Source organism: Chiroxiphia lanceolata, chromosome 12, assembly GCF_009829145.1.
Source record: "Chiroxiphia lanceolata isolate bChiLan1 chromosome 12, bChiLan1.pri, whole genome shotgun sequence".
In the NCBI taxonomy this organism is placed as follows: Eukaryota; Metazoa; Chordata; class Aves; order Passeriformes; family Pipridae; genus Chiroxiphia; species Chiroxiphia lanceolata.
In genome coordinates, this window is record NC_045648.1 from 2164403 (window position 1) to 2176862 (window position 12460).

Below are 12460 nucleotides of genomic sequence, written 5' to 3' on the forward strand. Positions count from 1 at the left end.
GACTTGTAAAGAACCTCAAACATGTTGTAAATAGGCAGGAGTTGCAAAGCAGTGTATTTTTCCAAAACAGACTCCTTTGCGTTTAAAGAGAATTTGGATCTCTTGGAGATGTTTTAACTGCAAGTTTTATGAGGCAGCCCCGGAGTCAGCCCAGACATTCACCTGTGCACTGAGCCGTGAGACTCATGGAATTCCTGGCTGGTTTCACTGGCAGGTTGTGTCCTCCCCATCCCTTTGGGAAGTGTCCAACCCCAGGCTGGGCAAGGCTTGGAGCAACCTCCTCTAGTGCAAGGTGTCCCTGCCCACGACAGGGGGGTGCAACCAGATCATCTTCACTGTCCCTTCCCCCCTGTCCACTCTGTGACTCCATAGCACATCCCACAGGGAGCAGGGAAGGATCAGCTGCTCCCACCCCACAGTCCCCTCATCCTCCCAGTGGGGAATCAGTGGCAGAGTAGGACAATGGTGTGTCCTGACACAGCTCAGCTGGACCTGGGCCACTGGAACTGGCATTTTGTATATTTTATATAATATAAATAATATATTTCATATTATATATATTTTATATATATTATATATTTTATATATTTTCTATTTTTTATATGGGCCACTGCACCTGAGCATCCCTGCTCCACTCCAGCAGGGGTCTCTTCTGGGGCAGCAAAATCACCATAAGAGTAATATCATGGAATCACAGAATAAGATATCCTTTTACTTCAATCAGTGGCAGCTGCTCCTCCAAACCAGTTCTCTTTCCAAGAGGGAGAATTTAAATGTAAGGGTCCTGTTGTTTAATTACAGATCTCAGGGGAGGTGGGATATGGAATGTTTGGATCATATATGAGACATATGAATACATCACTTACATGAACAACTTCTTTACAGCTGTGGACAGGTTTTATACTGCCATGAGTGGATTCAGACACAAGTTAAAAAGTAAGTGCAGAGTAACTTCCATAACAAAATTTATACTGTAAATCCTTTCTATAAAGAACCAGTCTGAATTCTGCATGTTTCAATTCTAAAATTAAAATTGTGTTTTTAAGCAAAGTAATCATTAACTGAAACGATGAACAAATCATTAACTGAATTGATGAACATATGATGCAAAAATGCTATATAGTTCCTGACATCTTACATTTCTAAAGTAAAAAAAAAAAAAAAAGATTAAATGACTCTTTTTTACAGCTTTGCTGTTCAAAGACCTGTTCCCTCCATCTAATTCCAGCTATTAAGGGAGAGCTCCCTCCTCTGGAGCACTTTATCCTTGCACTGAGAACATCGGGCTGTGGAATCGCTGAGAAATTACTGAATTCAGTAAAATCTCTTTTAAAATCCCTTTGACCCATAGCACAAAACGCAAAATATGTTGGATTCACTGAATACAGAAATAAATTCACGTGTGTATGGGCTGATGCCAGCGAAGAAATCATTTCTGTGCTGTTGTAGGTTGGTTTGAACATCTGTAAAACAAATAGATTTAACCTCAGGGCGTTTGCAACTGAAAATTAAGTACATTTCCCCAGCCAAAACAAAACACGTGTTTTGGGAATTCGAGTGTTCTCTGTGGAAGGAACTGCATTTTTCTTTACAAACAGGTGTTTCTGGGGGTGAATCACGGAGGAAAAGATGAATTAAAAATAGGTGGTGGTGTAACTTCTGTGAGAGGCTTCTAAGCAGGGAGAGTTTCTGATTTATTGATTCCACCACTGCTTGGAAAAATAGAGGTAATTTGTCTCTGTAAATAGAAGTGGAACAAAGAAACTTGTCTTCATTACCACTTTTTTCCCTTATGGAAACACAATTTTTTTTTCTAATTTCTTGTCCGAAAAGAAAACCACAATTACTGTATAGATTAATTGCAGCTAAATTAGCCCAACTTTTCAAACTCGATTGCCACATAAAACTGCATATTCTACTGCCAAAACATCCACACACAATCTTCTATTTGTAAGATTTAACACTTGTTAATCTCTTTAATGGTTAGCAAAGCGAGTTAAGGAAATAATTAGTCCATAAAGGAATGGAATTTAAAAAGCCTGGTTCGAATCTGATTGAAATTGGCCAACAGGATCAAAAATTAGTCGAAGGGGGCTGACAGAGAGACTGCCTTGAACACCCTGTTTTCCTCAAGAAACAGGAGCACTGTGAGTCAGAGCAAAATTTAAATGCTTTGTGATATACTAAATTAATGTTTAAGGTGACTGTATAACCTAAAATTCAGATTAGATTAGCAAGATATAAATATAAATAAATATAAACCCCAAATAGCTGAAATTTGCTTAATCCCTAAAATGTGATTTCCCACCAACACAGCTACAATGGGACCGTTGTGCCGAGGGTTTATCCCATGAACAGCTTTGCCAACATAATATTTAGAGGTTTTTTTGCAGAGCAAACGCTGCTCCCTTAGGAATAAACCCCTCCAAGCCCAGAAACAGGCAATTATCCATCTGACAGGTTTGCTTTGCCATATATTACGTGTAACAAACCAGGAAATGGGACTGAAATATAAAATAAGGTGCAAATTTTCTGCAGCTTTTCTGATGGAATTACATTAATCCACACAGAAACAAACAGTGATATTTCCATGTCACCTAAACTAGAAACCAGAAGCATTTTCTAGAACAGAAGCAATGTATGCTGAGGCTTTTTCTGTTTGGTTTTTATTTCCCTGACTTATTATTTTATCAGCGTGTGGCTGGTTATTCATTTCCTGAGGAAAAACCAATAATCAATGTCTGCCAGCATTTGCTTTTTATTTAATTAGGAACACAGGACTGGAAAGAACCACTTGGATCACCAAGCCCAGTCTCTAATTAAACACTCTTCAAAAAATATCGATTCATCAAAGTTGCACAAATATGGTCAGTTTTATAACAGTGTATTTCTGCAGAGACTGTGAGTGATATTCTGCTTTTTTTGTTTGTGAGGGTTTTTTAGTATAAAGAGCGACTATTATTTCAATGCAAAGAGCTCATCACACAGACATCTGATTTTCAGTGATTTTATATGGCACAATTACAGTGCTTTGCACTGGAAATTAGCAGCACTTGATCTATGATTATTATTATTAAATCTTTGTGTTAATTTTCATACTTCAAGTGCCTCAGTCGATTGAAGAAATTGGCCACATCTAAAAAGTTCAGACAAATGGATTCAACCCTAAAAATCCATTAACGTGTTCTCCCTATATTTAATGTATTCTTGACTGTAAAAGATGCTGCTGCAATTGGGAGTACACATTTTAAACATTAACTGTTAAAATAATTTTAACCAGAAAGTAGCTACAATTGATTTTGTCGTACTAGAGGGAATACATTAAATCACCAGAAACATTGTATGTCAAATTTGAATTTACAGAGGAGGAAAAACCCAATTCCTTTAATGTGTTAATATTTTTGATTAATTTCTATAATTTTGTTTGAATGAAGAGACTGTAATTTAAGCCAGATACCCTTCTATGGACTGGGATGTAAAATATGAGAAGGATTTTACAGCTCCCACTGTGTTGGAATCGGGAGCCTGGAGCCTCTCCTGTTGTTTCTGCAGCCCAAATCCTTACATGGCATTTTCTGTGCACAGCTGCCAAATCCCTGAGGGCTCGGCATATTTATTCCAGCCTGGACAACTGCAGACTGTTCGGTTTTAAATTACCAGGAGGCTCTGGCTGACATCTGGATGGAGAGGAGCTTGGGATCGCTCCCTGTCCTGGGGCTGCAGCGTGTGCAGGGAAGGGAACAGAGCTGGGGAAGGGGCTGGAGCAGCAGGAGAGGCTGAGGGAGCTGGGGGGGCTCAGCCTGGAGAAAAGAGGGATCAGGGGGGACCTTCTGGCTCAGGCTGGACATCAGGAGGAATTTATCCATGGAAGGGGTGGTCAGGCCTTGGCAGGGGCTGCCCAGGGAGGTTTGGAGTCCCCATCCCTGGAGGTGTCCCAGGAAGGCCTGGCCGTGGGACTCAGTGCTCTGGGCTGGGGGACAAGATGGGGATCAGGCACAGGGTGGATCCATGGGCTGGGAGGGCTTTTCCAACCTCAATAATCCTGTGATTCTGTGAAGTGAGAAAGGGCTCAACAGGCACTATTTTAAATCCCATCCCTGGGGCTGATTCCTTGTGGGGCTTTGCAACATTAGATATTTCAAATTTAACCCTCATCCCCGTCAGGTTTTGCCTGATGAGGTGATGCTCCAGGGGGCCGGGGGGGCTGTGGGTGCTGGCCATGCCTTGGCCGTGTGCCCTCACAGCCCAGAACCCCCCGTGCCCTGGGCTGATCCCCCAGCGGGGGCACCAGGGCAGGGGAGATTCTGCCCCTCTGTCCCCTCAGGTGAGACCCTCCTGCAGAGCTGCCTCCAGCAGCTGGGGAATGGACATGGAGCTGCTGGAGTGAGTCCAGAGGAGGCATCAAGACGACCAGAGGGATGGAGCAGCTCTGCTGTTAGAAAAGGCTGAGAGATTGGGATTGTTCAGCCTGGAGAGGAGAAGCTTCAGGGTGACCTAACTGTGACCTTCCAGTACCTGAAGGGAACTTACAGGAAAAATGGGGCAAGACTATTTAGAAGAGCCTGGAGTGACGGGACAAGTGGGAATGGATTCAAACTGCCAGAGGGCAGAGTTAGATAGGATATTGGGAAGAAATTCTTTACTGTGAGGGTGGTGAGGCCCTGGCACAGGTTGCCCAGAGAAGCTGTGGATGCCCCATCCCTGGAAGTGTCCAAGGCCAGGTTGGATGGGGCTTGGAGCAACCTGGGCTAGTGGAAGGTATCTCTGCCCATGGAATTAGGGCTGGAACGAGTTGGTCTTTAAGGTCCCTTCCAACCCAACCCAGTCTGGGAATCTGTGATGTTCACATGTTAAAATTCATGCTAGAAATGAGCAGGTGCCTTGGGCAGTCATATATCCCACCTGAGTACAAGGGTAATTTATAAAGAACCTCAAACATGTTGCAAGGATTGTAAATAAGCAGGAGTTGCAAAGCAGTGTATTTTTCCAAAACAGACTCCTTTGTGTTTACAGGGGATTTGGATGTTTTGGAGATGTTGTTTTAACTGCAAGTTTTATGAGGCTGCCCTGGAGTCAGCCCAGGCATTCACCTGTGCACTGAGCCTTGAGACTTGTGGAATTCCATTTATCTTCCATGTGATTCTGTGAAGTGTTCTTGGTTCAAGGAGAAGTTTCCTAGGCATTTGTCTTGTTGCCCAGGTTTGGCACAGTCACGTAACATAGTAGTGTGTGTTCTCCAAACCACACGGTGTCTTCATGTTCCTAATGCTTAATTTCAGCTCCCTGATTGAGGTTGTTCATGGAAATTATGTAGTGAAGTGCCTGCTTTGTTCTCTGAATTGACAGTTGAGCTGTGAGACTGTCCTGGCTGGAATTCCTGGCTATAAGGCTTGTGGAATTTACTTGTTGTGGCCTCCCTATCCCTATGGGAAGCATCCATCGCCAGGTTGGACAATGTTTGGAGCAACCTGGTCTAGTGCAAGGCGTCCCTGCCCACGGCAGGGGGGTGGAAGGAGACCACCCTCACTATCCCTTCCCCCAAACCCACTCTGTGACTCCACAGCACACCCCACAGGGAGCGGGGAAGGATCAGCCGCTCCCGCCCCCGGAGCCCCCTCAGCCGCCCGGCCCCGCCCACCGCGTTTTGGCGCCAAACCCCCTCAGCCGCCGCTCCCGAGAGCTCGCGAGATGCGCGGCTCTCGCGGGACTTGGGGGCCCCTCACGGCCCGGCCCGGGCCCCTCACGGCGGGATCTGCGGAGCCTCCGTCCCGCCGGGATCTGCCCGGGAAAGGGCTTCTCCTTCGAAATACAAAGCTTCCCGGAGCCCGGGGAGCGCAGCCCTGCCGGGACCGGCTCACCCCAGCCGCGCTCGTGTGTAGTCTCTGGAATTAGCTTCGCTTGAGAGCCGGAAAAGGGACTCCCCCTCCAGACCGCGTTTCCAGGTAAACTGTGAATTTGGGGAATGTTCGATATCAGGGATGTGAGGGGCACACAGCTGCCCGGATAAGCGCTGTGGTTACAAATCTAATTATTTTGTTTTATTTCTGCCACTCCCAAGTAACTTTGACGAGTTGAAACATGACAGACCCTTTATTTTATTCGGCTGGGTTGTGTCATCCTTCTGCACCGTGTTTGCTGCTTAAGTCGTGTGACGGTCTGGTTTCTGCTTGGCAAACCTTTGAAAAATCTGTAGATTTGCTGTTTATAATTGATGCTTTTCTGCCTCTGTGGCAGCCTCGCTGCTTCTCTTTAACGCTTTTGGTTTGCCTTTTTTTTTTTTTTTCAGGAGTGGAAAAGAAGCTGCTGTGGTGATGTTAGATCCTTTAGAGAACAACCTGTTTGATCTCCCGGACTACGAGAACACAGAGGACGAAACATTCCCACCTCTCCCACCTCCTGCCTCTCCTGGAAGAGATGATGCTGACTGGGTTGAGGCTCACGCAGGTGAACACCCATCTCTGACCCCTAAAAAATCCCATTTTAACGCTGTGTCATCAAAATTATGGGTGTTGTGCTTCACTGCCTTGAGTTCACTGCATAAAAATAGTCAGAAAACAAATGGCAAGTTTAAATTATCAGTCATTCTGTGCTTTCCAGCTTGTGGGGAAAGTTTCTCATGGTGGATTCCGAGAAAAATAGGTGCACAAAGGAATCTTTATAGAATTCAAGCTCTTCTAACAGAGTGTTGCTGGAGGGATAATTATCCAGCAGTGATCTATAGCTACACCTGATGACTTGGATTTTAGAAGAGGTGAGAGTGTTGAGTGTAATATTCCAGGGAGTTATTGGTATATTTTGTAGAGCATGTGACCCAGGAAAAATCCCAAGACAGTAAAACTTAATTGTATTTGGAAAGAGCTTTCTGTGTACTGAACAAGCAAATAGAAAGTATCAGGTTTTTATTTGAACTTTTGTTTACTTCTGCTCATGTTTGCATGTAGTGTTACATGTGTTTTCCTTGATCAGGGCTCTGTCAGTTCACTAGAAAATAGGATTTGGGATAGATTTAATTCCTTGATGCATGAAAAGGAGAACTTCTGAGCTCCTGAGGGTCAAAGTAACAAAAAATAAGCCAAGAAATCAGTATAATAATTGCTACCTCTGAGAGGAGAGGGGGCAGTGGTGCCTTGCCTGTTGCAGTCAAATAATAAATACTGGCCCTAATCGACAGGAATTTGTGCTTTGGTTCTCAAAAGACACATTGTTTATTGTCACATCACTTCTTTGTCTATTTTTTGAGGGCATTGCAGGTGGTTTAGGTCTGCCTTTCATCTCTCTCTGGAAACTTTGGGACACCCCTGTCAAATTCTGCCTATGGATCACTTGAGCTTCTTGACCTTTAGAAGCAGGATCTGCTCTCAATACGTTTCTCATCAGAAATGCCACATAAAAGTTCTAAAACGAGAAAGTTGCACTTTCAAGGAACCTACTATGTTAGAAAATGTTCTTCATGCATCTTCATATTTTGCAGAGAAGGATTTGTTTAAAATCTGCGTGAAACAGGCAGATGTTTTTTTGGGCTGTTGTCCCTACCATGGAATGCTTGTGATGCTGCTTTTTTGGTAGGGCAGAAACTTAAAATGTCCCTGATGCAGTTCTGGTTGATGTCAATTGAATTATATACTCAAAATGTGTTTTCTTCCCTGGATGCAGATGGGAACCAGCAGACACAAACCAAGGGCTCTGCTGTGGTCACACGGAATGCTCTTAAAAGACCAAGGCCTAAACTGGATGCCCAGAGGTAAATTTTAACAGAATGTGTCTTTTTGTGATGAATTTGGCTGTGGGAGAATGGTGAAGGTTCCTGTGATCCCTGCTGAGTCCAAGGTCAAGAGATTGGCAAAGTGCCTTTTGGATGCAGTGTCTGAACCTTTTATTCCTTACCTTCTGTATAATGCTATTTTTAGTCAAACTTGCTTGAATTCTTCTTGGGACTTAGTACATGACTGGTACTTTAAGAGGTATTATTTATACATATTTATTGTTTACACCTAAACATCTTGATTTTGCTTCAGGCATAGGACTGTAGATTTCTTGGTTTAATTAAAGTCTGCTTCAAAATAAAACCTTAATATGATGGGGACTCTAAGACACTAAATAAAGCACACTTTTTATGTGCACACCTGATTTATGTACAAACTGGATAAACTTTATAGAAAGGATTTTTATGTTTTCTGTTATGACTAAAACTGGTGTAAGTTCTTTATAACCAATAAAGAATCCAAGCTTTCAGTTTTGTCTGATTTAAATACACTGGTGGTTAGTCAGTGTTACCACAGGTGAGTGCTCTGGGCACACATCAGACTGGTTTTATGTGGCCAATATAGATTCTAGAACTGACCATTCAATTCTCTTTCAACCAAAAAGCTGCTTGGACCAGGACTACGAGTATTGTGAATTAGAAAGATCAAAAAGCTGTGGGTCTTGCAGCAATCTTTGTCCTATTTTGTGCATTTTCTTAATGCTTCTAATTCCGTACTTCTTTCAGGTAGAGCTCTGGAGCTTTGGGCTTTTTTAAGGAATCTGAGAGTTTTTTCTTTGTTTGGGGTTTTTTTACTTGTTAATTGAAAGAAGAGAGCAGGTTTCAAATAACTTCTCCCATTCCCTGTTACCAGATTAACTTCAGAAAGGGGACTGCCAGCCCTCAGACACATGTTTGACAACGTGAAGTTCAAGGGCAAAGGGCACGAGGTGAGACTGGGGGAGCTCTTGTTGTGTTTGCTGGGGTTGCTCTGGGTTTGATGGAGTGCTGACAGTCTGCTCCTGGCAGAACTGGCAGCACACTGTTCAGCAGCTCTCTGGCAGTGTTTGAACGTGCTCTCACGGGGTTTGTTGTTGCAAGTTTTAAACCAACCGTGAATGCTTTAAAAAAAAATCCGTGTTTTTGGTCTTAAAACCGTTTTCCTCAACTCCAAAACTAGAATTGACTTGGATGCACTTAAAAGTTACCCATGTGTTCATCTTGCTTAAATTTCCAAGAGACTTTGAAGCTGCAGGTAGTTCCTGTTTTCAGGAATGTTGCTGTCCCCTTTCCCTCTGCAGTCTCCTGACTTTGTCAGCTTTTAGCAGCTGGGTGTTGTTTTTTATGCTGTAGGCAGAGGACCTGAAGACACTCATACAACATATGGAGCACTGGGCCCACAGACTGTTCCCAAAATTGCAGTTTGAGGATTTTATTGACAGAGTGGAGAATTTGGGAAACAAAAAGGAAGTCCAGGTATGTCATGCCCTATGGAACAGTCCAGGAGGTTGGTTTGGGAGATCAGTTATGCAGCAAAAGAAGACTGAAGTTATTCATACTGCTAAGAATTATTAATTTCTCTCTATTTAAAGCCCTTTCCAGTATTTATATCTAGATATAAATACTGGATTATTATTTGAATTCATACTTCAGAGAATTGACTTCAGCATTTTCAGGACATCTTTAACCACAGTGAGTTGCTTCAGAGTGCTGGGACTGGTTGGGGTTTGGGCTTTTGTTGCTTGGTTTTTCGTGTTTGAACCTGCCAAAGAAGATGAAGAATGTTTGCTTCGCCTGGCTGGGGGATGGATGTAGGACTGGGAAAAATGATGCACAGCACTGACAGTCATGGATCTAACAGACATGGGGTGAAAAGAGTATTTTGTCAGAGTAATAAAGTGTAAAAGTGCTGTGGTTTTACCATTATTTCCAGTGTTGACCAAAAAAAACTTGCTACAGCTGAAATATCAGTATTTAATCTCTCCTTTGCAGACCTGCCTAAAGAGGATTAGACTTGATCTTCCTATTTTACATGAGGACTACAAAAATAAGGAAGGTATGCTCTCTGTGATGTTGGTCAGTGCTTCAGTGCTTAAAATTACTTTACTTCCCCTTCTGCTGACCAGAAATTAATGATCATGATACATTTTTCTAATGTAGAAGAAATTTTAAAACCAAACTTCTGTGAAACTTGTGATCACAAAACCGACTGGTACTTGGACTAAAATGCTACATATATATGAAAAAATAAATACCATTGCATGGTCTACTGAAGGGAAGTGGAAAATGGGTTTAGGAGCATTGTTAGAAATATCCTTCCCAAAACTCCTCCGGGAGGGAGCCCAGCGGTTTGTGCTGCACTCTCACACTGTGCAGCCTGAAGAGCCCTTGGGTCTTCTCAATGCAGGAGTCGGACTCCTTGCACTGTTTGTGCTCCAGGGAGTTCAGGGCACTCGGGGGCAGTGCCCTCTGTGGGCAAAGGACTCGCTGCTGCCCGGGGGCTCTGCTGGGTCTGGCAGTTTTGGCACATCACTACTGGGGAGTATTTCTTCTCCCAGGATGAAAATCCAGCCACTTAACGAGTAGGTAATTCTAGAGTCTCTTCCAATCAGATAAAAATTAGACAGAAAGAATTTTTTAACTAAAAGAGGGAGCCGAGGTAGTTTGAAAGAAGCTTCATTAGCAGAAATGGAGAATTTCATCATCATTCCTGAGGTGCTGTGCAGGTTTTCACACTTCCATGGTGAGTGTCTCTTGAGACCACCGTCCTGTTTGTGCTCACGTGAAGCTCCGACTGCAAACCTGCCAGTGCCCGGGAATGGAGTTCTGGTGGATGAGTTCACTGGTGCCCCCAGTGGGATGTCCTTTGGGCAGCTGGTGACCTGTGGCCTGCCCTCCCCGTGGGCTGCACTGGCTGGAGAAGGGTGCAGCCCTGGGCAGCCACACACAGTGACTGTGGGTCCTGCCGACAGGCCCTGCAGAGCCATCAGGAGTCCTGTGCGAGGGTCCCACACATTTGGGCTCTGTGCTGCTGGGCTGCTCTCAGCTGGGGGTGGTGCTGCAGCTGCTCTGAAAACCTTGGGTGGGCATCTCCCAGAAATCCAACCTGGAGCTGGAGTGTTGTGGGAACAACCAGCACCTTGTGTCAGCTCACGGTTCTGTTCCCAGGCTGAAGTGGTGCACAGGCCCTGGGCACTCCTTTGGGAGTGCTCTGCTGCTCTCTTGGGTGAAGCTTGTGATCTTCAGCTGCCAACACAACTTCAGGATGTAGAACGTAGAAATGCTTTGAAAATGTCCTTTGATAGGTGTGTAGTGGGTTTAAAGTGTTGATTTGTGTCCCTCTTCCCCCTCCCACCCCTCATTTTTACCCAGAAGGAGAAGGGGAAAGCAATGGACTGGATGCAGCTGCTGAAGATGCACATTCCAGCTCTAGGAATGCAGAGGAACCCAAATCCCTGCCTGGCACAGCTCTCACAGAGGAGCAGCAGGAGCGGATGAAGAAGAACAGGCAGCTGGCCCTGGAGAGGAGGCAGGCAAGGCTGCAGGGGCTCAGCCAGGCCCAGCTCAGCCAGGCCCAGCTCAGCCAGGCCCAGCCTAGCGGTGAGAACCTGAGTCAGCACTAACCCTCAGGGCAGGGCCTGAGCAGCTGCTGGGGAAAGGACATGGCAGGGGCTGCTTGTGCAGCTCTGGAATTTCAAGTTTTCCTGTAGTTCAGCTCCTCGCTGCTCTCCCTGGTGCTGTGCTGAGCTGTGATAGCTTTGTGCTTGGTGCAGTGGAGCTCAGCTTGCTGGCTCTCTCTGAGTTGCCTTTCCTGCAGGCTGGAATTCTGGTGCTGGAAGCAGCAGGTAAACACAGCAAGTAGTTTGCTCATGTTTTCCCTTTTCTCCTCCCCAGAGCTGCCCCCCAGTTCCTCAGGAGAGGAGCTGCACACCCCGGTCACTCAGGATCCCACTGACCTTACTGAAGACACTCCAGTTCCTCCAGCTGCTCTTACAGAAGATGGGGATGGAGCACTGGAATGTGCCAGGGAAGAGCAGTAGCTGTTCCCACACCCTGAATGCCTTTTTGACCCAAAGGCCCCACTGCTCTAAGTACTGTCGTTACACTGAGCTGTTGCTGGTTCACTGCACTCCATGAGCTCCAGGGAAGTCCTCACCATGGCACTGCTGGAGTGGGACACAGCTCTTCCCTGGAAGCTGCAGATGAGCAGCTCCACACACCAGGAAACAGAACAAACTTCTCCAGCTGCACTTAAACCATCTTTTCCACCTCCCACAACGTTTTTAGGAAATATTAATGAGGTTTTTTACCTACTTTGAATTTAGTTTATAATTTATGCCAAACTGAATTACCTGGGGTGTTGACAGGTGAATTTCTATTAAAGTTGTGTTGTTTGGGGTTTTTTACCAGCTCTGTTTGGGTCTGAACAGGGGGACTGGAATTTTTTAACATGTTTATGCAGACCTGCATTTTTTTCTTACAAAATTAAAGTTATTAAATTTCTGAAGTCAAACCTGAAATTCTTGTATGAGGCTGTTCCAAGGCCAGGCCCTCCAAACTTCCCCATCCCTTGGGTCACACATCCCTTCCCAGACAGGTCCCTGCTCAGGGAAAAGGCTTTGGCTTTGACCATGTCCCCAATCCTCCCTCACCTGGTTCTGCCCTGTGCTCAAGGCTCTGCTTCATCCTCTTACTGTCTGGTTTTTCCTTGCACAGCAG

At 44.9% G+C, this 12460-nt stretch overlaps 1 protein-coding gene and 1 non-coding gene across 4 annotated transcripts; both read left to right on the forward strand.

The window, feature by feature from the left end:
• The first annotated feature begins 5692 nt into the window (after positions 1–5692).
• On the forward strand, positions 5693–12254 carry TIPIN (TIMELESS interacting protein). Of its 3 annotated transcripts, none has more exons than XM_032700243.1 (8): positions 5693–5942; positions 6287–6444; positions 7654–7741; positions 8616–8691; positions 9095–9217; positions 9734–9797; positions 11114–11341; positions 11636–12254. In XM_032700243.1, the coding sequence occupies exons 2-8, from the start codon at positions 6312–6314 to the stop codon at positions 11779–11781; spliced, it is 858 nt and encodes a 285-aa protein (XP_032556134.1). In that variant the 5' UTR covers positions 5693–5942; positions 6287–6311; the 3' UTR covers positions 11782–12254. The 3 variants fall into 3 exon arrangements, with proteins under 3 accessions (XP_032556134.1, XP_032556135.1, XP_032556136.1); XM_032700244.1 differs by having other exon boundaries at positions 5705–5942; positions 11114–11328; positions 11638–12254; XM_032700245.1 differs by having other exon boundaries at positions 5716–5942; positions 11114–11313; positions 11638–12254.
• Positions 10626–10758, forward strand: LOC116793121. Its single transcript, XR_004359386.1, has one exon.
• Positions 12255–12460: the final 206 nt, after the last annotated feature.